This window comes from Prionailurus bengalensis, chromosome A2 (genome assembly GCF_016509475.1).
Source record: "Prionailurus bengalensis isolate Pbe53 chromosome A2, Fcat_Pben_1.1_paternal_pri, whole genome shotgun sequence".
NCBI classification, from domain to species: domain Eukaryota; kingdom Metazoa; phylum Chordata; class Mammalia; order Carnivora; family Felidae; genus Prionailurus; species Prionailurus bengalensis.
In genome coordinates, this window is record NC_057348.1 from 119,142,338 (window position 1) to 119,167,630 (window position 25,293).

Here is a 25,293-nt window from a genome sequence, read left to right on the forward strand (position 1 = left end):
TGGAATTTAAGAAACAAACAAAAAAAAGAGACAAATCAGAGGCCAGACTTTTAAATACAGAGCTCTGATGTTTACCAAAGGAGAGGAGGTGGGGGGATGGATTAAATGGCTTATGGGACTTAAGAGTACACTTATCACCATGAGCACAGAGTAATGCATGGAATTGTTGGATCAAGATATTGTACACCTGAACCTAATATTAACACTGTATGTTAACTATACTGAAACAATAAAAAAAAAAAGATCAGTCATAAATACTGATGGGTGGACACAAGAAAGACTAAAAGCATGGCCTAATGTGGAATTGTATATGCATCCTGCTTTAAAACACTGATTGCCCTAAAAACAAACTGCAGACAACAAAGAAGTTAGTTACGCAAGGAGGCCCAGTGCCTAACAAGCAAATCATATCACCAAGTTCTGCCAAGACTCACCTCTCTCACCATGTGTTTTATGCCAGCAGTACAAGCTAATTCCGCTGAAGCGAGCCAAAATGTCATGTAAGGGCTCTTTCCAGCTTCCCAGTGTCCCTGGAGAGTACATGGTTTTTTGCAGAACACAATGAGCAAGCCAAATCAGGTTAGAGATATTACAAGGAAAATCTGGCAGGCAGCCATCTCGGCTTTGTTTCAACCGATGTTCGTAAAAAACAGGTTAAGAAAATGGTAGCACAATGTTTGGTGTTTGAGATCTAACAGCATGCAACATGTTTATGGCATGCATTAGCCCACAAACTTCAGTATGGGGCTGGGGCGCCCAGAACTTCAGATCTGGTGGACCAAGGAGGGAAATACGAAAGCAGGTCTTATATTGTAATGAATACGGACTGCTCTCAGAAGACCACAAACAGGTGGTTTCATTAAAAAAACAAACAAACAAACAAACGAACAAAAACCCTACTGCCTTTAGATTAAAAAAAAAAATCAAGTGCTTCAGTCTTGTTTGTATAAAATAGAAGGCCAGTGCACACTTGGCTAATTACAGCATTTTTTATGAGGGTATGACTGACTATAATCTGGCAAAAATGAGTCCAACCGAAACAGCCAGAATGATGGTTTGGGAGAATTAGGTGAGGTTTTGGAGTGGGAAGAAAAGTGGGAAAGAGGGAGAAAGCTTTCATTAAGCAGTTTATATTCTGGTAGGAGGATTTAAAAGAAGTATCCAGACTGATTTTATTTTTATTCAAAACAACCTTTTAGTGTATTTTTCCTTTGAGTTCTTAAACATATTTATAATGACTGCTTTCAGGTCTTTGTTTCCTAAAACTAACATGTGGGCCAAATCAAATGTTAGGGAGGGTCTGAACTGACTGCTTTTTTTCCGTGCCTCAGATTTTTCTGTCCTTCATGTCTAGTAATTTTTTATTGCATATTAGACATCGTGATAGCTGATTCATTCCTATGAAGACTACTGACTTGTGCTCTAGCAGGCAGTTCAATTTCAGGATGATTATGTTGAATTTATATAGGCCTAGATTTATATCTTCTCAGGGCCAATTTGTGCAAAGCCCAAAGTGTTTCCCGAAGAGCTTCTAACTTCTCAGGACCCATTTCCAAACAAGATCTTGGAGAGACTTGGTTTTAGGTATTGTTAGAGTGGCTCTAAAGCAGGTCACACCCCAGGACAAAGTCCTTATTTCTAATATCTCAGTTAAAAGAGTAGGATGTTAACCAGTCACTTCCATGCTGACTGGGCTAGAATGCCCTGCCTACCGGCACCATCTCACCTCTGGTCTCACGGTTTCATTCTCACCCATGTAGTTGCTGCTCTTTGCTAAGATTCAGTCTTACCCCAAATAACAGCATGTACAGCCCACTCTCAGCTATGGACTCAAGAAAGACCCTCATACAGACTTCTGTGGCCTCGTTCTCATCTCCAGTCCCCCTGTGCTACAGATTTCAGCAGCTTTAGTTGCCCCCAACACTGACGGACCTCTTTTCAGGACAGTGGGAATGTTATGCTGTGTTTATGTTCTAGCATACTCCACTGCATAAGGAAATTGTCCTCAGAATAAGCCAAACGACCAGAGAGCTTGTCTAATGTTTCCTCTCTCTCAGGGATCAGTCTTTACTACCTATTATCCAGAGCCTAAAAACCACGATCTCATAAATTTGTCCAGTTGTTTATGGCAGGAGAACTAGTGATAACCACCAGTGTATTTTCGTGCTGCATCCCATAGGAATGCTGAATAAAAGCACAGCATCCATTCTGATCATGTAGCCTTCTCAGTGCACATGGGTAGCAGAGGCTCCTGGTTTCTTACAGAAGGGTCCCCAAAGTTCCTGGACATTTATTCACTCTCTTTCACTTATACACATATTCACATGCATTCATTCACTCATTCCATAAACATCAGGAATCTATTATATGCCCGACACTATTCTGTGGATTGGGGACACAGTTGTGGGAGACAGAAAATGTCCCTGCCCTCGTGGAGCTTATTTCCTGGTGGGAGTGGTTCTGGTCTCACTCCAAAGCAGTGCTTCCCCTCTGCAGTTGTTCCTCTAATTACTGACTTGATGGGTGACTTAGCATGGGAATATAAAAAAAATAATTAAAAAACCTATACTTACGTAACACTACATCCCAGGCAGAGATGCATGTGCTTCATATGCACGAATTAATACTCATAAGAAGGAAGTGTCATTAGAGAGGAGGAAACAGAGGCTGAGATTGTCAACCTGCTCACAAAGCTTATGAATAGTAGAGACAGGTCTCTATGTAGCCGGACTTGTCCCATTTTTTTAATTTTATTTTTAAGTAATCTCTGCATCCAACATGGGGCTTGAACTGAAAACCCGGAGATCAAGAGTCATATGCTCTACCAACTGAGCCAGCCAGACGCCCCACTCTACCCATACTTTTAGCCACTGCATTGCTCTCTTTCAAAGATGGAAGAGAATTATACTGGAGACAGGGGAAATAAAGTGATGGTTTCTAAGTAAGAAAATAAAAATTTTATCTTATTTTTTTAATGTTTATTTTTGAGAGAGAGAGAAAGTGGGGGAGGGGCAGAAAGAGGAGACAGAGAATCCCAAGTAGGCTCTGCACTGTCAGCTCAGAGCCTGATGCGGGGCTTGAACCCACGAACCGTGAGATCATGACCTGAGCTGAAATCAAGAGTTGGATGCTTAACCAACTGAACCACCCATGCACCCCAAAGTTTTATTTTAATAGAAGCCAACTAGGTGTTTGGGAAGGCTAGGAGAAGGAAAGGGATCACTGTTAAAAGAGGCACAAAAAATTTGATTGAGTTACCATAGAAGGGCACAATTTTATTTTCCTTTGTCCCAGTGGACCATGAGGAAAGAGAAAATAGCATTCTGTATTTTGAATCAGAGAACGAAAAGAAAGCTTTCCTGCATAAAAGCCTTCAGGGTTCCTTGGGGAAGTTGAAGATGTAAGTGAAAGTGATCTAACTGTAGCCACCTCCTGCTGGTATATGCAAAACTAGTCCCATCAGATGCTTCCAGAAAAAGTGCTCTGGGATCAGGTCCCTACGAACAATAGATCATCCCTCTTAGAGACTTAAAATGTATAGCAGCAAAGGAAGGAAAAGATTTGATAAATACAATGGTTTTCTTAGCTGCAGATTTAACTCAAAATTTACCAAACTTAATGGACCACAGAATTCTTTATGAGTAAATGAGGTGTGTGTGTGTGTGTGTGTGTGTGCGCGCGCGCACATGAGAGAGAGAGGCAGACAGACAGACGAAACGGCACCTCAGAACTGCTGTTCTATGAAACCCATTTTAGAATTTGCTATTTAATAGCAAACACTAAGCTAAATAAAATTCCACTTTCAGAGGAGGTCAAACCTAACGATTGCTGTGCCCAGCCACGCAGGGAGCCTTACAAAGAGAATTTCAGTAGAGCTGTAGTTTAGGTGCAAGAAAATATCAAACTTTTATTAGGTAGTAAATGACAAGGATTGACTGCAAGAAGGTACCAATTTGCGCCTAGGCAGGATATCCCTTTACAGCATTCGCCAAAGTGATACACGTATTTTTAAACTTTGGAAACTTCATCTTCAGAAGAACGTTTTGTAGAAAAGATAACGCAACTAACAGCCACGGCCATGTAGGTTACCGCGTCTGTAAGTTAGCTCCGTTACCCATTCGGGGGAGTCACCAGTTACTAATAAGCTATCTTGTCACCTCAAGGGGCTACCTGAACTACATCACAAGAACTGGAAGGAAATCCCCAGGGGCAGCCCAGTGCTCCTCATCAGCCTTTTGCGGAGACTCACCCTGCAGTTCACCCACCACTTGCCTACTGGGGACATGCTGAGTGTTAGATGGTTTCCCCTAAAGTCACGAGCTCCGCCCTTTCTCTCCTCTGGAGATGGGAACGTGTTCCTCCCCTGCACAGCTGAGGCCTGCTATGCTAGGATGTGCCTAGCACCCTCGCTCACTTTCCCAGTAGTGAGGTACCATTTAGGCCTCCCTGGTGGACCTCGCTCCTAGCAGGCTTGGCTCCCGCTGTCTCCTAAGGTTTGATTTTATTAGGCTGCGACCCTCCGGTTATCTACAGCATGGCAATTACTCTGATTCTTAGGTCTGTGTCCCCTCTTCCCGGCTGTCCAACCGTATTTTTCCAGCCTTAGCTTTCCAAATTCCCTCTGCTCTTCCAACAAATCAGCCGGTACAGTGATGAGGAACCCAGATTCTGGAGTCTGGCAGTGTAGGTTTGAACACAATACTCCCCTGCATACCACCTGGGGACCTACGACAAGCCACTTAACTTCTGTGTCACCACTTCTGCACCTGCACAGTGGAGATCATCACAGTACCTACTTCACGTGGTTACTGAGAAGACTCAAATAATGTAAAAAAACGCTCAGCATCGAGTTCCAAGCATAAGAAGTGTTACATTCGTTCCTTCGAGTACTATAGCTGCATTATTCTCTGATTCAAAATCTGTAGCTTTTCTTCTTGCCCTTTATACTTTCCAGGCATTTGCATGTTATACAGACTAAGTAAATTTCCCATGCATGGACTCCTCGTTGATCCTCACACGACAAAATTGACGGAGCTTCGTGTCCTTAAAGCTCATATCCGGCTCCTCCCGCCCCCAAACTGTTCCCATAACCCTACTAATTCATTCAGTCTCTCTCATTCTTATTAAACCATTTACATTTTACAGTTTGCTCAGGTGTTATAACAGACCCGCTTTTCAAGGAATTCAAGATTGGTTCGACACGTTATGTTCAAGAGTAAAGATATTTGAAATAGGTGTAGTTACCTACAATTTAAAAAATCTTAAATTCTCTTTAAAAATTTTTTTCTTCCAACGTTTATTTATTTTTGGGACAGAGAGAGACAGAGCATGAGCGGGGGAGGGGCAGAGAGAGAGGGAGACACAGAATCGGAAACAGGCTCCAGGCTCCGAGCCATCAGCCCAGAGCCCGACGCGGGGCTCGAACTCACGGACCGCGAGATCGTGACCTGGCTGAAGTCGGACGCTTAACCGACTGCGCCACCCAGGCGCCCCTTAAATTCTCTTTTAATGTTTATTTATTTTTGAGACAGAGACAGAGCATGGGTGGGGGAGGAGCAGAGAGAGAGGGGGAGACAAAGAATCCGAAGCAGGCTCCAGGCTCTGAGCTGTCAGCACAGAGCATGACGCTGGGCTCGAACCCGCGAACCGTGAGATCATGACCTGAGCTGAAGTCGGACGCCTAACTGACTGAGCCACCCAGGCGCCCCTAAAAAAAATTTTTTTTTTAATAAAATAAGTATAAATAAAGGCTCCAGTTTCCACTCGGCTCTTTTCTTTTTATAATCCAAAAAGCTAGCTCCATTTTTAAGGACCCCAAACTCTGTAGATTTCAGTCTTTAGCAATGTTCTTGCCAAAGAAAGTTTCATCTCAATTTTGAGATGTTCAAACGTACATTAGAGTTGTATAAACAGGTATATGAGCAGAGATTTTTTTTTGTCTTCGCTGCTCAGCAAAATTAGACTTTATTTTCCCCTGAGGTTTGAGGGAAAAAAAAATCTTCATTTGTTCAACTTTTTGTTTTTTTTCAATAGTGCTCTTTTCTGCAGTTTTCAGGATATTGCCGTCAAGCTTTCTTTCCAATTACCTAACCCTTGTGGCTCTCTTCTTGACTCTTGTACTGGCTTCATGTGAATTTCAAGGTTTCCCTTCTATGTCTAAGGGCCCTAAGGCGCCTTTTAGCATATCTTTCCCTGGGGCCAGACTTGGCTTCCGCCTTGCAGCTATTCATTCATTGCTCAGCCCTCTCATTTACTAGGTGTTTATCTATCACCTACAAATACCCAGAGTGTCTATCAGGTGTTAAGTACCATGTTACAAATGTGGCACTGTGCACAAAGGGATCTCGAGGGAGAAAGGTGGTTAGTAACCTGGGCAACCGTCCATGCACAGTCCTTCTCTTAACCTAGAGATCACCAGCAAACCTATCAAGCCCCTTGTACGTCTACTCTGTGTCCTCTAGGGCAGGATATGGTGAATTCGGAGTTAAGAATCTCACGTTCACATCACTGTTTTTCCTATGCCAAGACTTTGGGATTCAGGCTTCTCCTACTGTCCAGTTTATGCTAAACTATCATACTTGACTCAAATTCTCTGGTGGTTTTTGGGTGTGGCCCTTGTCCCTATTGTCTTTTTTTGTAGTCCTAGGTCACACCTGGCAGAGTATTTCTTTGGTGAGTATGATGCCTCCGTAATGAGTAAATCGCTACAGCCTACATGTCTGACAACATGATGAATGACTGAATACAAAAAATTCATACATTCCAGGGGCGCCTGGGTGGCTCAGTTTGTTAAGGGTCTGACTTTGGCTCAGGTCATGATCTCATGGTTCGTGAGTTCGAGCCCCACGTCGGGCTCTGTCCTGCAGCTTGGAGCCTGGAGCGCAATGCTTCAGATTCTGTATCTCTCCCCGCCCCCCCCCCCCCCCCCCGCCCTCTGCTCCTTCCCCACCCATGCTCTCTCGCTCTCAAAAATTAATAAACATTTAAAAAAAACCTTTTTTTAAATCTCACACATTCTTATTGGATTAAAGTTTGGTATTTATACCTGTATAAATGTAGGTAACTTATTTTACCTACAACAGTAGCCCCACTAATCCTATTCGATGTCACAGTCCATAAGCCTATAGATCCTACTGCCCAATACTTAACCTATGTAGGCTACTTAACCTATGTTACGTACACATAATTCTAAAGTACAATTAAAGCCTTTAAGACCCATGTTAATCCTGGGAAACCAGTTTTCTGAGAAATTCAGACAAGCATATACACCTGTATTTGTATCTGGTGTGATTCTGAAGGTATTCTACTTAAAACATTTCAAAAATTATGGGCACTAAGAAACTGTAGATACTTTATCTCACTTCCAGGCAAGGCTGATAAGCAAGAAATCCAAAGGCAATATGCAAATAGATGTTTATGTTAATGAATCCTTTTAAACACCTGCTTTGTAAAAGAAAGTGGAACTGAGTACACGCAACTCTAACTCAAAGAAAGCTCTCTGAAGATGTAAGTAAGTTTTCCCCCCCAAAATGCGTCGAAGTGAAACAACACCGATCATTCATTCCCCATTTTCTACTCCAGACCCTGAACCTCAGCTCTGGAACCTAGAGACTGAAACCACTCTTCGCCTCATATTAAAAAAAAAAAAAAGCGGGGGGGGGGGCAGTTGACAGAAATGCATGCACTGAATTACGAGCAGAGTATCTCATTCTCATTAAAAACCAGTTTTGCTTTTATGTTGCCTTTTTCTCTTTGGGGATGTGTGTTTTCTTAACACGAGTTGATTTTAGGTTGTCTCCAGAAATCACGGTCTCCTTAATCACTTACGTTGGCTGAAAACACCAGGTCCTCCGCCAGTCAGACTCGTATCAACTTCTAAGTGTTCTCTAAAGTCATGCTCACACGGTCAGTTTCAGGAAAAACTCCTGTTACTCCACACAGAGGGGGGTCGCTTGTTGAGAATGTTTTTACTACAAAGGAGCTGCTACTAAATAACTTTCGGATATTAAATTATTTCAGTTTGTTATATGCAGATATATTCTGATATTCCAACAATGTTCTGAATTCATAAAGTACCCCTTCACCTGAGGGTTTAAAAGGTTCACTCAAACATAAATCCATTAATCTCCCAAACTGCCCTATGAAGTCAAAAGAGCATAGTCTAAGTCTGCATACAAAATACTTCCAGAATGAGCTTATAAATCAGTCATGTTTTTAGCCATATGCACAGAGAACTACAATCCTACATCTTTGCAACAGAGAAACAAGAAAACGCTGCATAGAGGTTGATGTGAAATAATCTCCAGTAAATATGTGAAGACTGGGAGAAAGCAATTTTTTCTACCGCTAAAAAGATGCATTTAAAAAATAAACATGTGGTAGATACGAGGTTACTATAAATTCTGAAAACGGCTTACCTATTAATGTAACTGAGGGCAACATAGGTTGGCTGCTGTAATTCTTGTTTTTCTAAAACACGTGGATCTGTATCTGTAACAAAAACACATTTACGATTTTTCAGCTTTTGCATTAGAATATACGAGGGTACCTAACGCAAAGTAATCGAGGTTAAACAGAGAGAAAGATTTAACATACCTTGTTTTAAAGAAAACCCAGACAGCAAAGCACAATCATTTGTCCTTTCATTCATAAATAACAAGATATTACATTACTTTTCAAGGGAATTCCAAACATCAACAGTGATAAAATGTCCATCTGTCACACAAACTCTTGCACAATCCCCCTCATAAATATTGGTTTTCACTGCTTACAGTTACAATGTTGGCATGGTTTGGGGAGGGTAATCAGCCTAAGAAAGAAAGTCTCTGTTAATTATGCTCACTTGAATGCTGGAACAAATTAGTTGCCATTGGAAAGCTCCATCAATTTGAAAATCGACTGAGTATTGTTCTTGTTCACTGAACACTTTTCTGGGTTTGGATTCACATTCTAGAGGGTAGCTCTTGTCCTTTTTAATTATATAATGAGTTTATTATAACCTTTTCTAGACTCTCAATCAGGAATGCTCATGCTGGCTCAGAATCCACAAATCCCACATTCATCAGAGGGGCTTTTCCCCCCCGAAGAGAGAATTCAACACCATAGCAACCTTCTTTAATGGTGCTTCTCCAACATGGCACGCACAAAAAGCGCACTTTTCACAACCAGAAGCGTATTCTCCAGGTTCTCACGTCGAACAAAGACTGCGCTCAACGCAGGCAAAGGCGACGTTTGTATGGGGAGACTATAAAAGGGGGAAAACTGAACACGGCTTATTTTCCACGAAAAAAAGGTCCAGGCATTTCACACAGATTTCTTTTTCATTATAACCTCATTTAAAGCCATCTCGTTATTAGAACTCTTCCAGCTGCACTTGGGCAATAACACCTTCTTTGATGTAATGACAGATGTTGTTTCAAGCACCTTTGTACAGGAAGTGTTTATTGCACGTGGTAGATGTAAGATACACGCACTAACCCCAAAGCACATTAACAGGTGACGGGGGTGGGGGTGCAGACGTGGTGGCATAGAGCACGGGTGGCAAAAATGATAGCATAACAATCCACTTCCAACGCTTTTTGACTCCCAGGCTCGCACTGGGAAGTGGTGGCAATTTTATTCTTGGTGCCAAAGTGAAGAACCGCATGTTCACTTCATTGTTTTTCCTATGCCAAGAATTTCAGACACATACTACTCTGAACTCCCGCTTCCTGGGTCTTTGCCACTGCAGGTCCTCGAAGCCCAATTCTGAAACAGGAGACAAAGCTTCTCTGAATGGCTCCATCAAGTCGGGTCTCCGGGTTTTGGCAGCACGAGTGAGAACAGATCAATAACTCGGCATTTCCTCTCCCTGCCACAATGGTTACATATGCAACTGAGGCTGGTTGCAGATCCCTGCGCCCGCCGATACGACCCACGGATCTCTACATACCGGCAACCACTCTTCAAGGGAAGCTCAGTGTTCAAATACAACCTCTCCTCACACTCATCCAAGTTGGCTGTGACCCCCAAAGCATAGCTGTGTTTCTGAGAAATGCTCTGGGCACCTCACCTGTGTTCACTAGAGAGGAGTCAGTAGAACAATGCTCACCAGGGTGTTTTATCCCCCGGAACAGTCCATTGGAATGCTGGGCAGGCTATGTGTGCAAATGGTGAGTGACAGACCAATCCTGCAAGGTCTCTGCAGGTGCTTAACGAGGTTAAGAAGCAAGAGATTGGAAACAAAAACCACGAAAATCAAGAGGAAGATAAGAAAGAACAAGGCAATGATTGCAAATGTCTGGGTGGAAAATCTCCCAAACGCTCGCAAAACGGTTTGACCTCACTTGGAGCGCCTGATGACAGAGGTGTTGAGATTTTGAGACGCGGGCCAGAACTTGATTCACTAAAACCCATTCCTTCAGAGTCATCTGGTGCCGGATTTCATAAGGTGTATCGTTTTGAAAGAGAAGAGTGCCATTCTAAAATGTGTGTGTGTTTTTTTAATTAATGTTTATTTTTGAGAGAGAGAGAGAGCGCGCACACACACACAAGCAGGGGAGGGGCAGAGAGAGAGGGAGACACAGAATCCGAAGCAGGCTCCAAGCTGTCAGCACAGAGCCCGACGCGGGGCTCGAACCCAGAAACCATGAGATCATGACCTGAGCTGAAGTCAGACGCTCACCGACTGAGGCACCCAGGCGCCCTAAAATGTGTGTTGAAAGGGGAAAAGAGTTAGGAGGCCAATGAACCTTTTTGTATCTTCCACTGTTGCCTTCATTCTTGTTAACGGACATTTGGTCTGTTTTCTCCCAAACCATCCTCCGGAGCGTTCCTTTGTTTCCAAGTTATAAAAGTTCTAAACTGTTTTAAACATGGCTCCTCTCTAAGCCACCTTGGCTTTCGCTTTTCTTCTCCTAGCGTGTGAGCAAGTATACACACAAACATACAGTTATAGCCTTCTTTTCCTTGTCACGTGCTGATGCCTCTTTGGAGAAGGCGAAGAAACACCTTATATAAAATCCTTCCGTTCCCTGATGCTGAAATGAATGGTGTTGGCCACTGACAACACGAATTTCACCTTATAATCTTTCACAGAGAATCAAGAATGTTTGCATGCCAGTTGCAAAGCAAGGTTTTGAAATACCGTTTTCTTAACGGTGTTTCACTACCTTCCATAACCTCTGCTAGGCTTAATGCTCACATACCCTCAAATTACCTAGTGGCGCAATGGACTTCCAGAAGCTTCCGAACGCCACCGTCTTCCATGACAAAAAGACCATCTGGAAGCACCTCAGGCAGGATTCCCTTTTTCTAGGAGGCAGACTCTGGTTAATTGACAAGAAAGCAGACCTTCCAGACAGACATCTACCAGGCTTAACCACATCTTTTTCAGATTAGATGTTTCCTTGGGCAAGCTTTGGAACATTCATTAAAGCTTCGAGTTCTTAAAAATGAAATGAAGCGCTTGGTGCCCAGAAATCAGGAAGAGGCCTACAAGAGTGCTACTGGAGGAACAGGATCAGCTGCTGGTCGCAAATCAACCTCAGCTCCATCCCTCGCTTCCTGGCTGGCTGGTGCGTCGTGATCGTGACTCACCGTTTTATGGATTTAATTACGCCGTTGAGCCCTTCACATTCAGTAAAAGTAGAATAGTTGCCTTTATTATTTCTCTCTCCCTGGCAGAAACGTAACCGCCTGCTGCTGGAAACTCTCTACAGGAAAGGATTAGAGCAAAAAGAGACGAGGATTGTCACACGGGATGACGACGTGCTCCTCGGGGACACGGACCGTCCATTGTCAGAAGGGGCTGGAGAGAGCAATGCTATCCACTGGATAGAACTGAAGGCAATAAAAAGAACTTCCCTATTCCGTGTGCCACGCCACTGAGAACTTTTTTGCACATAAGCTGCTGCAGGAAGAAATGGGATATGAATGGCAATGGCTGTAGCCCACAGTCGCCCAGATAGTTCGCTGGCTTGTTTGTTTATGGCGCCAATAAAAACCTGAAACTGGAACATCGGCTACCACGGCCCAGAGATATAATCCACCTCGGTAAACGGGCTGTGGGATCGAGGCACTTGATTTTTTTCTTTTCCTCCCCCTGCCGCCGCCGCGCCCCCCCCCCCCCCCCCACAGCCGCAGGATGGTCCACAAGCCAGCAACTGGCAGGAAGGCAAGCGTTTTTCTATAATGTGGCTGTCTACGGCCACAGACGACAACACTCTACCACTTTTCTGGCGCTAAGCAGTGACAAGAAGAGAAACCCAAATGTTTTCAGCAGGGCAGCAGGGGAGCCAAGAAAAAGCACGGAGGGATTCTGCTTTTCTGCCTCATACCACCCCCTGATGCCCGCTGACTGATGGCTAAGAGAAATCGAACGTACAGGTTTATAAATACCCAAGTGATAAAAACCTATCCGCCTCCTTCAGCTTCGTGGAACGTGGCATCTTCTAAAATAGACGGCAATGTGCCTCTTCCAGGGTTCCTACCTCGGGCTAGTAGTTTGAACGCTCAGGGGTACGGGAAGGACTACGCACAAAGTGGAAGATTTCTGTAGCTCGTTAGGGTCATAGTGACTCCTGGCTTTATAGATTCAATTCAATGGCCGAAGGGCTCAAGGTCACGGCACTAGCTCCCACTACGTCTCAAGTGGCGAGGAAAATGGCGAGGCAGATGGCAGAAATAAGGAAAAGGACAGCATTCAGACCCTTCTCAATAGAAAGCGGAATTAGAACACGACGAAGGAGGGGCGCCTGGGGGGCTCAGTCGGTTAAGCGGCCGACTTTGCCTCAGGTCGTGATCTCGCGGGTCCGTGAGTTCGAGCCCCGCGTCGGGCTCTGTGCTGACAGCTCGGAGCCTGGAGCCTGTTTCAGATTCTGTGTCTCCCTCTCTCTGACCCTCCCCTGTTCATGCTCTGTCTCTCCCTGTCTCAAAAATAAATAAAACATTAAAAAAAAAAAATTAAAAAAAAAAACACGATGAAGGAAAGGCCGTGGTGGTCAATCAGTATGACTCATGCTCATCGGCCCTGCTGTCTCTGGAGTGGGGGACCAGTGGCAACCGAGTGGATTTGTGGCCTATGTGGGGACTTTTATAGCACTATCTTCAAGCCAAAATAAAGCCATCGAGGTCGTTTGTTGGGTTAACGGAGGCTTAATTAATAAGCTCACGGGCCTTGGCTATGCCTTAGCTAGCATACTGTTAGGATTTTTATAGGCCTGAATTACTTACAAATTCGAGAAAGTGAGGAACCAGCGGTCCTACCTCTCCCCAAGACTGACGAGGCCTCGATCAGCAATGAGCTGTTTCCAGGCTGAGAGGGGCACCAGTGAGCCGAAGAGGCAGTATCATGCCCCCCCTGAGAGGGCCCCCTTCACATTTGGCCTCCTCCCCAAACCAGGATCTTGTCCAAGAGTCTATAGTAAGAATGGGAGGCTGAGAGGACGTGGGTGTGGAAGCAGTGAGGGACTAGCAGCGCTTAAGACCCTGGAGACGCATAGGCCCACGCAGTCAGACGCAGGATTCAGAAGATCCGGGCTGGGTCCACCACTTTTCTTTGGGCTCCCTCAGTCATAATTAATGGGCGTAGCCTGTGCTCCCTCTTCCCCTAACAGCTGAACTCCTAAAAGACCACGGAGTGTTAGTTTATTCAGTGTGGCCTTCCCCCACACCCCGGGCTGCAATTCCCTGATTAAATGATCCCCCCTGCAGTTAAGCCCACGGTCAGTGAGCCTCATCCATGTCTCCCTCCAGAGCCTCTTATCAGCTTTTTATTGCCTCGGTCTTAGATATGAGCCAAGAATAGTCAAGGAATGGCCATTGGACATTTGGGTGAAAGTCACGAAGATGAATGGGAGATACCAAACCAAACAGTAGCGGGGGTGGGGAGATATGGAGACAGGAGCAAGGGCAAGACTTGGGAGGTCATGTGACATACCTACTCGCACAGACCCAGTTAATGGCAGGGCAAGGACCAGAAGACCTACACGCTGAGTCCCATTAGGCGGGTATTCTGACCATCAAAAATGCCACTCCTCCTCAGAAGTCAACGCATTGCTACTGCCCAGTTGTAACACTGGACTCCAGGCAGGCCATCCTTCTAGCTTTCTCAAAAGCCCAGCACAGTTCTATTTTAACGTTCACACCACTTTCCGCACCGATTCTGATGAACCAACAATTTACAGAGACCAACTTTTAATTCACGGCTCGTTTACTTCAGCTGCTGAAATAAATATTGCTTTCTTGTTGGAAATGGTCCTTTCAAACACACACACACACACACACACACACACACACACACACACACACACAACCCTACAATGCACGTAACCAGCCTTTGAATGGATCAACTTTTCCTCAGTTTGTAGACACGTCATTTGAAACTTTTCCTAAGCCATAGTTTCCATTACAGGGCAGTCAGTGGAAATTACAGTGAGATTCTTGCCTTCCTAAATTCAATGTGAAATCCAGACGCAGTTAAGTGTTGCTGTAAACTTTATGAGTGAGATATCTGAAAGTCAGGGCCGCCGTGCAGCACAGTAATACCACCTATTAAAAAAAGCATTCATGTACACGTTTGTGGCTGGAGTTTTCCTCTCCAAGTGAGTGGGTAAACGTTATTCATCCAAGAACCACTGAGACAATGCTCTAGAAGGCTGATTCATAAACAAACGTGGCGTGTTGCAGCTCCTGGCATGGCCAGAGGGTTCAGGTTATTAGAAATAGTCCTGACTGGGATGCTTTCTAACTCTTTATCAACCCAACAAACTCCTGATGTCACTGAAGACTGCTTGAGAGTCAGAGCTATTTCTCCCTAAGTATGAGACATGCAGGCCTTGTATCTACGACACTATCATTCCGTACTCTTTGACGGCGACAGAGGGTTATCTATCTACCCAAGCTTTCACCTTGTTACCTGTGACAAGAGGGCCTGCCGGAGACCATCACGGCTGTCGCGTATGCCTGTGAAGTACACAACCTATACTTCTGTACCCAGCAGCCCCGGAGACTAAGGTGCTGGGATTACACAATGAAATTCTTTCAAGCGGGAGTAAGGCCAAAACTGAGCACCGTGCATGTGTGCATGCACACATAAAGATACAGGCCTACTTTCCCCAGAAATGAGCCTGATGTTGGATCCAAGTAGTATGCTACACAAAAGACCATCAAGGAGCATCTATGTCACTCCTGGACAATGGAAGAGCCTTTATATAAGCAGGTATCTCCAAGAGAAGACAGCTGCTGATGGGTAAGGCTAGGTGACACAAGAAAAAGCAGGGAGAATGAGGCTCTGAAGTCCTGGCTTCGGGGCTGGGAGGGAACTCTCTGTTTATGGAAAGACCCCTCCATTCCCTTTGTTTAAAATTATTTGCCAAAGGAGACCCTACCCATTCTCCAAGGCGTCGGCCTATATACGACCTCTACCATTGGTTGCACTAGACGTATGTGTAAATCTGCTTAACTTCCCATCAAAACGGACGCTCCCCTTAGCGGACCGGACCTTAGAGGCCACACATCCTAAGCCCACTGCTCTGTAAATAATCACTGTTCGTTATGATGTACGTTGAACACATAAACGCATGCCTTGGACATGCAGAAGACAAAAGACACAAATAGAAGCACCCAGCTCAGACAGTTCGACCAGTAGAGTCAGACGGGAGAGGAACAGAGAGCCACGCATAAATGCCTGTGCCAGTATATACAGATAACGTGAAAACTGTACCTACAATATTCAGAGGGCTCCAAAGGGATGCAAAGTTAGAACAGTGCAGATAGGGCTGATGTGGGAAGGGCTCACTTATGAATGGCCTTGGGTTTTGAGGGGAGGGAGTCATTCATGGGTAAGGTTAGGGGAGCTATAAAATTGGCATGGAGTTTGAAGCAGAAGGCACAGGCAAGAAGTCTATGGGTACTATGGAAAGGCGGAGGGGCTGAAGAGCCATATTCATTAGTTATAGGACATTTACAGAGAGATTCTGGAACAGGGGTTCTGTCCACCACAGGGATGTTTGGTAATGTCTCCCCTGGAGACAAGGGGGTCAGGGTGGGGGGCGCTACTGATATCTAGTGGGTGGAAGCCAAGGATGCTCCTTAAACATCCTACAATGCGCACCATAGGACAACACCCCCCTTTTCTCCCTCCCCCCAACGAAGAATTATCTGGCCTAAAATGTCAATAGTGTCAATGCCGAGAACCACACGGATATTATAAGAAATGGAATGGTTGCCCCTCTGTTCCCTGTGGATGATAATTTCTGTTGTCTGAATCAGGAGGCCAGAAGGCTATTAAGAAGGTGCAAAAGGGGCGCCTGGCTGGCTCCATCGGTTAAGCGTCCCACTTCAGCTCAGGTCACGATCTCGCGGTCCGTGAGTTCGAGCCCCGCGTCAGGCTCTGGGCTGATGGCTCAGAGCCTGGAGCCTGCTTCCAATTCTGTGTCCCTCTCTCTCCGCCCTTCCCCCGTTCATGCTCTGTCTCTCTCTGTCTCAAAAATAAATAAACGTTAAAAAAAAAAAATTAAAAAAAAAAAAAAGAAGGATACCAGAGATTATTTGAACTTGGAGAAGAGCTCTTTATGGAAACAAAGAAATGGAATTCAAGAAATACATGCTGAACTCCTGCCCTATGCTAGTTGCTCAAAGGACATCCTAAGTCAGTCGATTCACAACTGAGCAAGAAAAATGACATAATTCACAGTTAATAATAACCCAAGACAGACTGTGCTGTATGCCAGTACAGAGAATCCTACCAACTGTTGCGGAAACAAAACAGGATTCTCTGAGAATCAGAGAAAGTTCTTGAAAGAAAATTTTACACGAGCTTTGAACTGAATCTCCAGGCAGCAAAGGCACAAAAATGGTGAGTCAATAGAAAACAGTTGGAGCAGATGAACACGCGCAGGGCCTGGCCAGACATCCAGTGTGGCTGGAACTCTCTTGCAGTTCGTATGTGGCCCCCATCCTGGAAGGTCTGAAATGCTCGGAGGGTTCGGCCTTCATTCTGTGGACAACGTGAGAGCAGCTGAAGATGTAAACCGATATGGTCTGTGTTTTAGAAGAATAAACGGTGGGGGGTGGGGGGGTGAGGGGGTGGAGAATGGAGGAGAAAGCAGAATACAGAAACATAAGATCTGGTGACAGTAGAAAAGGAAAGACATAATTTTTCTTACGGTATAGATCTGAGCGCCTCATTATCAAAAGCAAGGAAGTAATTCGAAAGTGAAAAGGGTTTGACACAAAAAAAAGGGAGGTCTGCTTCTGATGTGTGGGGAGACATTTTGCAGGACCAAGAAGCCTGGCCAGACAGAAACGGAGTGCTAAGGATCCCATCACACGGCCACACATTCCAGCAGGCACTTGAACCAGAGCAGGTCCCTCGAAACCACGATACACAGTAAAGACCCAGCTCTGACTAAACACTTGGTTATCACAGAACTCAGCCAGCTAATCAGTAAGCCTTGACGGAGGACCTACCAGGGATAAAGAAATCCTCTCCAGTTTAAAGAAAAGCCAGAGGCTGTACTGCACCAGAAACCGAGTAACTGGTACCTTTCACAGGAAGTACAGCAGGAGTTGGGGGTGCCGAGTCACAGAGGGCCCAGAGTCCCAGTATTTTACATGATCTGGTACCAGAGTCTCTAAGGCTCGCCGTTGTAGTCACCCCTGCTCTCGCTTCTTGGTGTTGCTCAGGATTCTAACGCGAGCCCACCCAAGTCAAACCGCCTCAGTTCAATACGAGCTGTATAAACCTCTTTCACTTCTTAGTATTCTTCCATCTGTAAAAGCCTGATCAAGATAGTACTTTTGCCCTACGGCGCAAATGGGGGAATTAAATAAGCAGTGTTAGGTGTAACGACTACTCAATTTTTCAGCCCATGAAGTGTTTTGCAATTAAACTCGGCACGGTTGTGGATTAACTCCATTTTACAGTCAGGGGCAGATTGATGCCTCGGAAACCTAAGAACTCATCATTTACACACACTGTGGCAGAAACTGCTGGCTGCCATCCAAGTCATTTTCTGTGGTTCCTCCACAGTGGTCAGGAACACCGCTGCCTGGTGGAGGCCCACATTTCCCAGCATTCTGGGAGCAGCCATGTTGACGGAGTCCTGGCCAATAGGACGTAAGGTGTCTGGGAAGCCTCCTCAAAAGCAGGCACCTTTCTTTGGGGGGTAATTTCCCCCTCCCGCTGGCGGGAAGAATAACTGGAGCCCCTGCTGCACCTACTTTGGATTCGAGAGAATCCTGGGAATGGAAGTCACGCCTGGCGGAGGAACACAGCAGGAGTCTGGAGCCCTGATCCCATGAACCCCATACCACTCCGGGACCGACCACCTCCAGATTTCTTGAAAGTGAGAGAAGTCAACTCTTCCACTTAAGCCATTTATGTTGGAACGTTTTCGTGAGCTATGTGCAGCCAACCCAAATCAACCAGAGCACAAAATAACAGGAATGCTAGTTTGTTTCATTGGACCCGAAATTCTAATCTGAAACTTTAAATATTTTTTGTTCTGCCCTCCCCCCCCCCCTTTTTTTTGGATTAAAAAAAATCTTTTTATTTATTTTTTTTTTAATTTTTTTTTTCGACATTTATTTATTTTTTTGGGGACAGAGAGAGACAGAGCATGAACGGGGGAGGGGCAGAGAGAGAGGGAGACACAGAATCGGAAACAGGCTCCAGGCTCTGAGCCATCAGCCCAGAGCCCGACGCGGGGCTCGAACTCACGGACCGAGAGATCGTGACCTGGCTGAAGTCGGACGCTTAACCGACTGCGCCACCCAGGCGCCCCTAAAAAAAAAATCTTTAAGAATTTCTCATACTAAATTCACGGCAGGAAAATCAGAGTAAAATCGTACCTGCATCAACGCAGTATCTGTGGCTCTCTAACTGGGATAAAGAATGGGAGAACGAGGAGGAGGAAACCGTCATGTCAAATTATAGTTTCGTTGGTGGCTTTAGGACTTTCTCCAGAATTGGTTATTAGCGGGCAATAATGAAGCAAATTGCACATGCGTATTACTTCCGAGTTATGAACAATGCAACCAGCAGTAACCTTTGAAGCTGTCAGGATCTTTTCAGGCAAGCAATTAAAGTGAAAAATGAGAGTAGGCACAACTCCCATCACCCAATACCACATGTAATACCACCACCTACAAACACCGACACAAGAGTGGGACTCAGTCTGAATATTTATTAATGCAGATCTGTTCCCATTTGTTCCTCTTCGCCCCTCCCCCCCACAACCCATCCCACCCCCACCTGCCGAATTTTTTTTTTCTTTAAAGGGCAGCTCTCACACCATGAATTGCATTCACCTGAAACCTACATCAACCGGGACATCTCTCCCGTTTGCACCTGAAGAAATTTCCTTCCCTCTCCCTTGACCAAAACATAAATTTAGGACAAGCTTGGATTCTACAGGAGAAAAAGTTGATAAGGAAGTGAGTCCCAATTAGGAAATCAAGATGAAAATAGCTGGTATTTACAGAAAGCCAAATATATGGCAAGTATTGGGTGCTGGGCACTGAAGGCCTCTCCCCTGCCGCCCCCCCCCCCCCCCCCCGCGCAAAAAGGGCCCCAGTTCTCAAGACCCGTGAGGATTTCACTTCTCTTGATCAGTAATAAAAATGATCTCGTATAAAAAGTATCTGCTTTTCTGCTAAGTGTAGGAATCTCTCACTGCTTCTATAGGTTCTATGATTTAAATACGGAGAAGGGCTCTAAAGAAATGACAGGGATGAATACGGCGGTGAGCCAGTTGGAAAAGGTCTAAGCTGAGAAGAAACCCGCATGCTACAGTTGTGAAACCCGATGCCTATGGGTCCTATAAAAAGTTGGTATCATTTGGTTTCATTTCTTTATCACCAAGTACCTAGAGACCAATGGTTCTCAGCCAGAACTGCATGTTAGTATCACCTGGGTAGCTTAAAAAAATTTGGATGCCCAGGACCCATCTCCAAAGATTCTAATAGGTCACTGGGGTTGAAAATCACTAACATAGACTCTGAGATGGCTTAGAAATCAGGAAAGGGCTAGAGAACTGGTTGGGAAAGTCATTAAAGCAAACAGTTTGCGGGGCGCCTGGGTGGCGCAGTCGGTTAAGCGTCCGACTTCAGCCAGGTCACGATCTCGCGGTCCCTGAGTTCGAGCCCCACGTCGGGCTCTGGGCTGATGGCTCGGAGCCTGGAGCCTGTTTCCGATTCTGTGTCTCCCTCTCTCTCTGCCCCTCCCCCGTTCATGCTCTGTCTCTCTCTGTCCCCAAAATAAATAAAACGTTGAAAAAAAAAATTTTTTTTAAAGCAAACAGTTTGCATTTTTCCCCAAACTAAAAAGGCAACTGTGAAACTGGCAATGAATTATTGAAAGTGACTCAAAGGTTTTATAAATAAGCCCAACGTCCAGTAAAACCTTTTAAATTCAGACTTCCTTGGACTCTGGTCTCCCCTCTTTTACTTTCTATACAGAAAGTGTTAAGCCTTAATAACTACGTTGACAGGTTATTATCTTCAAGTATTTTTAAAACCAAATCACAACCAACCAAATAGCAATAATCCTTGAATCGTGAGTGATTTTCATCTATTCATAAGAGCATTGTGGTAAGACTTCTGACCAGGACCTTTTTTGGAAGGGGGGGGGGGTCATTGATTTTCTTCACAGTGTGGTCCTAAAATTAATAAGACTGCATCGCTTGAAGTATTTTGCAGCTCAGATTTTCCCATAATTCTGATTGGCCTGACCAGTGTGGTTTTCCTGCACTGTCATTATTCACCTCAGATACAAGCCCAGGTCACAACCAAGCATATTAGCTTTGCATTTTGGAAGCCAGTTAAGGCAAGGATTTGCCAAAAGGAATCACCCTCTTTACTTCTCATCCTCCAGGGAAGCTGAATCAGTCCTTAAACAAATAAACAAACACGCACGCACGGAGACAAAGCTGATGATCTGGACCTAGTGACCTGGTCTGATTGGCGGAGCTCTGCCTGGCTGGCTGGCAATGGGATCCCACACACCGCAGCCTCTGTGCCCAGACTGCAGCCAGGAGCGCAGCACGCAGGCTCATGGGCCACCAAGGTGATGAAGTTGTCAGGGATTCATTTTTCCCCATTCTATGCAGGCTCGGCCCCTTCATTCTACTTGCTAATGATGGGGGATGTGTGCTGGGGTATAACTCCGATCCATGTTGTGATGGTGTGAATCTGGGCCCCTGGCATGGCCCTGGCACCTGGCCGATGGCTCCTGGCTTCCTTGGCTTTTGTGGAGGGACTTTTGGGAAGCAACTGTGGACTTCCTGTTTTTTGTTTGGCTGGTTGGTTTTTTAAGATTTACTTGCATTAGACAGGCACCATCATGTGGTAGCTACGGGCACAGTTTTGCTGCTCACTGTGCCATCTGAGCAAGCTTCACAGCCCAAGTTTAAGTTGTCTGATATGGAAGACAGTGACTCATCGTTTCTACGCATTATGAGGTTATTATAAGGATTACAAGAGATAAGTCATACACAGCACAGAGCACAGTGGCTGGTACATGTTAAGTACTTAATAAATCATAGCTGTTACTATTATTTCGGGCAGTCAGGTCTGAAAGCATTTACTGTGTACATCGTGGACTACATCTGTGAACGACTGTTTTTAAGTAGCAATAACAACTGATAATAAAAGGTATCATAACCGTTAGCACATACCTACTATGAACCAATACGGAATGGGCAGTCCTCGTAAGATCTTTGCAAAGGAAATCTCCCCCATCCCTTTCCCAAAGGAAAATTCAAGGCTCAGAAAAGATCCCGGTCCCACAACTAGGTGACGAAGCCTCAGATTCAGGCCTGACTTCCCAGTGCATGCCATTGACCCTGACCACCACCTGGTCCTCTCAAATTAAATTGCTAAGCGGCTTTCCCTCTCATCGCCCCCGCCCCATCCCACAGCAAACTGTGCCTGCAGCTCTAGGGAACGAAAGGGAACGAAAGGGAACGAAAGGGAACGAGAAGAAACGAGAAGAAACGAGAAGAAACGAGAAGAAACGAGAAGAAACGAGAAGAAACGAAAAGAAACGAAAAGAAACGAAAAGAAACGAAAAGAAACGAAAAGAAACGAAAAGAAACGAAATGCTCTGCATAAAAGCAGTGGCAAGCTTTGGAAGCAATGAAACACAGGGACAAATTTTGATGGAAACTGGAACCTGTAGGCGTCAATGCGGTTAGTACACCCGCATCTCCTATTCAGTTCCTCCTCTGGGTGCCTGATCTTTTTTTTTTTTTTTTTTTTTTTTTTAAATTTTTTTTTCCAACATTTATTTATTTTTGGGACAGAGAGAGACAGAGCATGAATGGGGGAGGGGCAGAGAGAGTGGGAGACACAGAATCGGAAACAGGCTCCAGGCTCCGAGCCATCAGCCCAGAGCCCGACGCGGGGCTCGAACTCACGGACCGCGAGATCGTGACCTGGCTGAAGTCGGACGCTTAACCGACTGCGCCACCCAGGCGCCCCACTGGGTGCCTGATCTTAAAGAACAGTCTTAGAACCAGAAGACACAGATTCTAGTCCTAGTTCGAATTATTTCTAACCCACAGTGTTTAGTTTGCTGTGAAATGGAGAGAATGATAGTGCACCACACCCTCACAATCTTGGGGTGAGAATCCTGCATTTTAATTGAACTATTACCGCAAACTCCAAGGCCCAGCCTCTAGCTGCCAACCCAAAGTGGCCCTGGAGTTCTTCTCCAGCAGGAATAACCTAGTGCGGCCACATATTTACTGGTCTCTCTGGCAAATACTGTATGGAGAAGGCTTGACCTATATACGTTAAAATAGTGACCATGGTCATTTGTATAAAGAACTTAGATTTCATTTTCCTTTCTTGGCCATCCCTGGAGCTTCGAGAGAGTGTGCATAGGCACCTGTGTTAATTTCTCCTGGAAGAGTCAGGAAATTCTCCAACTGCTTTTCCAAAGCGCCGCAGGTCTTTTTCAGAAGAGACTGAGAACTTACTGGCTAGCTTTCAAGCTGAGCGTATTAAAAGCCATTGTGACTAACTAGAAACAGTGTGATCAATTAACTTGCTCTGCAGATAAAAAGGAAGGCTCTTCAGTTTATAAACCAAGACACATTTAAATGATTTTATCGCACATCAAGCCAAATACAAGATTCTGTAATACTTAAGTAAACTAGACGTTATCAAAGGAACTTGCAAGACATCGGATTCCTCAGAGAGGCTCGGGGGACTTTGGGGATTTGGTAAACATTACTATCGGCTGGGCTCCAGGAAAAAAAAATGGAAGGGAAAGACTCTGATGGATTTTCTCGGCTTATCTGAGATGACGTTTAATACTCTGGATATGGGTTCAATATCATAAAGATATTTAAAAAGGAATGGCTTTAAGTAGGAATGCCAAGATAACATCTAGGTTTTTTTTGTTTTTTTTTTTTTAACTAGATGTTAGTTGCTGAAATCTACAGCCACGCTGCCTGTTCATCGTTCTCTCCTCCACTTCATCCACCTCTACACTCTAGCCGACAGTCTAGCTCAGGGTCTTCTCAATATCTGCACTGCAACATACAGGACAGATTTTAAATTATAATCAGTACACCTCCCGCACAGAAATATACAAAAGTTTCACAAAACATCACGCAACTTTACTATGCTGCATTCGCACGCAACATGTAATGCACGGATAATACTTCTTTTAAAATGTTGGGACAATCCATTAAATTGCTTTTAGGGTCCACTGATGGGCGCCAAATGGTAATTACGAAAATGTTAATCTTGCTAAATTACGAAGCAATATCATGCCTTAAGCCCACCCCTCCACGTGGCTCTTTACTGCTTGTGGGATAAAAGACTTAGTTAAAATATAGAGAGGATCGTTCACAATTTGGCTCCAAACTGCTCTTCCTTAGTTTATGCACCCTACCCTCTAGCAACTCCCAACTCCTGAGCGGTCTCTGTAGGCACCTTGTTCACGCCCCACCCCTGCTGTTCGGGTTACCCTGTTTACCTCTCCAGATCCACTGCCTGCCCTTCTCTGCCCTGTTCTGTGCCCTGAGCTGGTCCCCCCAGACTCTCTGCCCTCTGGTCGGGGTCGCCAGTGGGAAGCCCCAGTAAGAGATTAGAGGGTGAAAGGAGAGAGAAGGAGCCTGCTGGTAAGACTTTGTAACACAGGCCTACTCCTCTACTTCAAACACCTCCTCCCCACTTCTGCTGTCATCCTTAGACTCATCCCCCAAAGCCTACCACAAAGGTCCTTTCCCTCCAAAGCATTCTGGGAAACCACCTGGTAGAGTTCGCCTCAGCACACACGTCTAGTCAAAGGATGAATTACACTTTCAAATGTTTACGTTCCCCCCAGACTGGTCGTCTTCAGAGCCTGCACCCGGTTTCTCTTTGTGCCCAGCACTTAGCCAGGAGGCTGCCAAGAACCGATGACTGAAAAGATCAACAAATGAACGAAAGGTAACAGGATTAATTATTTAATAGCATCACGCTTGTATATCACAAGGTAGTATTTTCTAGCAATGGTGTCTACAGAGTTACTTCACCTAAATTCCCAGTCTGGGGTGCGCTAGTCTATTTCTGCTAAATGTAACTGCTGGGAGCTGGCTCGTGACCACTGCTTACCGTGTGGTGAACCGGCTATCTCTGGCGGTGACGAACTAGCTCCCACAATCCCCCATCACCTGGCAGGGTGTTTTCTGCTTATTATGCTAATTAGATTTTACTTGAAAGATGTAATTATTGCTGCAACCCAAGGAAATAATTAATGGCCAATTTTAGTGAGCAAAATATTCATTAATCAAGTCAACAGACAAGAGACCTGCGGAGTTTAAGAAAGGTCCTTGAAGAGAAAAAAAAAAAAAAAAAAAAGAATCACCCAGAGATTTCTCCTTTCCATAAATATAGGTTAAATCTATTCAGTTAGAGCCTCCCGAAAGTTTACATTTCAGATTTAGTTCAACGAGTCCTAATGAAGTCTAGGTTTTAACTTTCGGGTTCTAAAATGCATTGCCCAACAGAATAATTTAATCACTCTATTGCATGAAAAGGTGTGATTAAAGAGGAGGTAGCATTCATCTACTTGGTCTCTTTAAAATGTTTATTCATTCGAGGATTTCTAAACACAACAAACGTCAGCCTCTGTTTTCTTATGTGACAGGCAGGCAGGCAAGGATCATAATGAGAACACTATTCAGTTTGTTGGGTGTTTACATCATCTTTGTCCCTTATAAACAATGAGCCTTTTAAACCTGAGGGTTAGAGGACATTTTAAGCTCTTCTAACACCTTGGTAATCACAGCCCAGGGAAATATTTGCAACAAACAA

The 25,293-nt window shown here is 44.8% G+C and overlaps 1 protein-coding gene across 2 annotated transcripts in view; it reads right to left on the reverse strand.

The window, feature by feature from the left end:
• The window catches only part of JAZF1 (JAZF zinc finger 1), a 351,409-nt gene that overhangs the window by 143,874 nt on the left and 182,242 nt on the right, over positions 1 to 25,293 (reverse strand). The window contains exons 1-2 of one of the 2 annotated variants that reach the window (XM_043589164.1): positions 18,835 to 19,026; positions 8,418 to 8,490 (exon numbers count right to left, since the gene is read on the reverse strand). In XM_043589164.1, the coding sequence (XP_043445099.1) occupies positions 8,418 to 8,490; positions 18,835 to 18,907 (146 nt within the window). In that variant the 5' untranslated portion in view covers positions 18,908 to 19,026. Of the gene's footprint in view, positions 1 to 8,417; positions 8,491 to 18,834; positions 19,027 to 25,293 lie in introns of those variants that run through there. The other variant, XM_043589163.1, reaches the window with a different exon arrangement.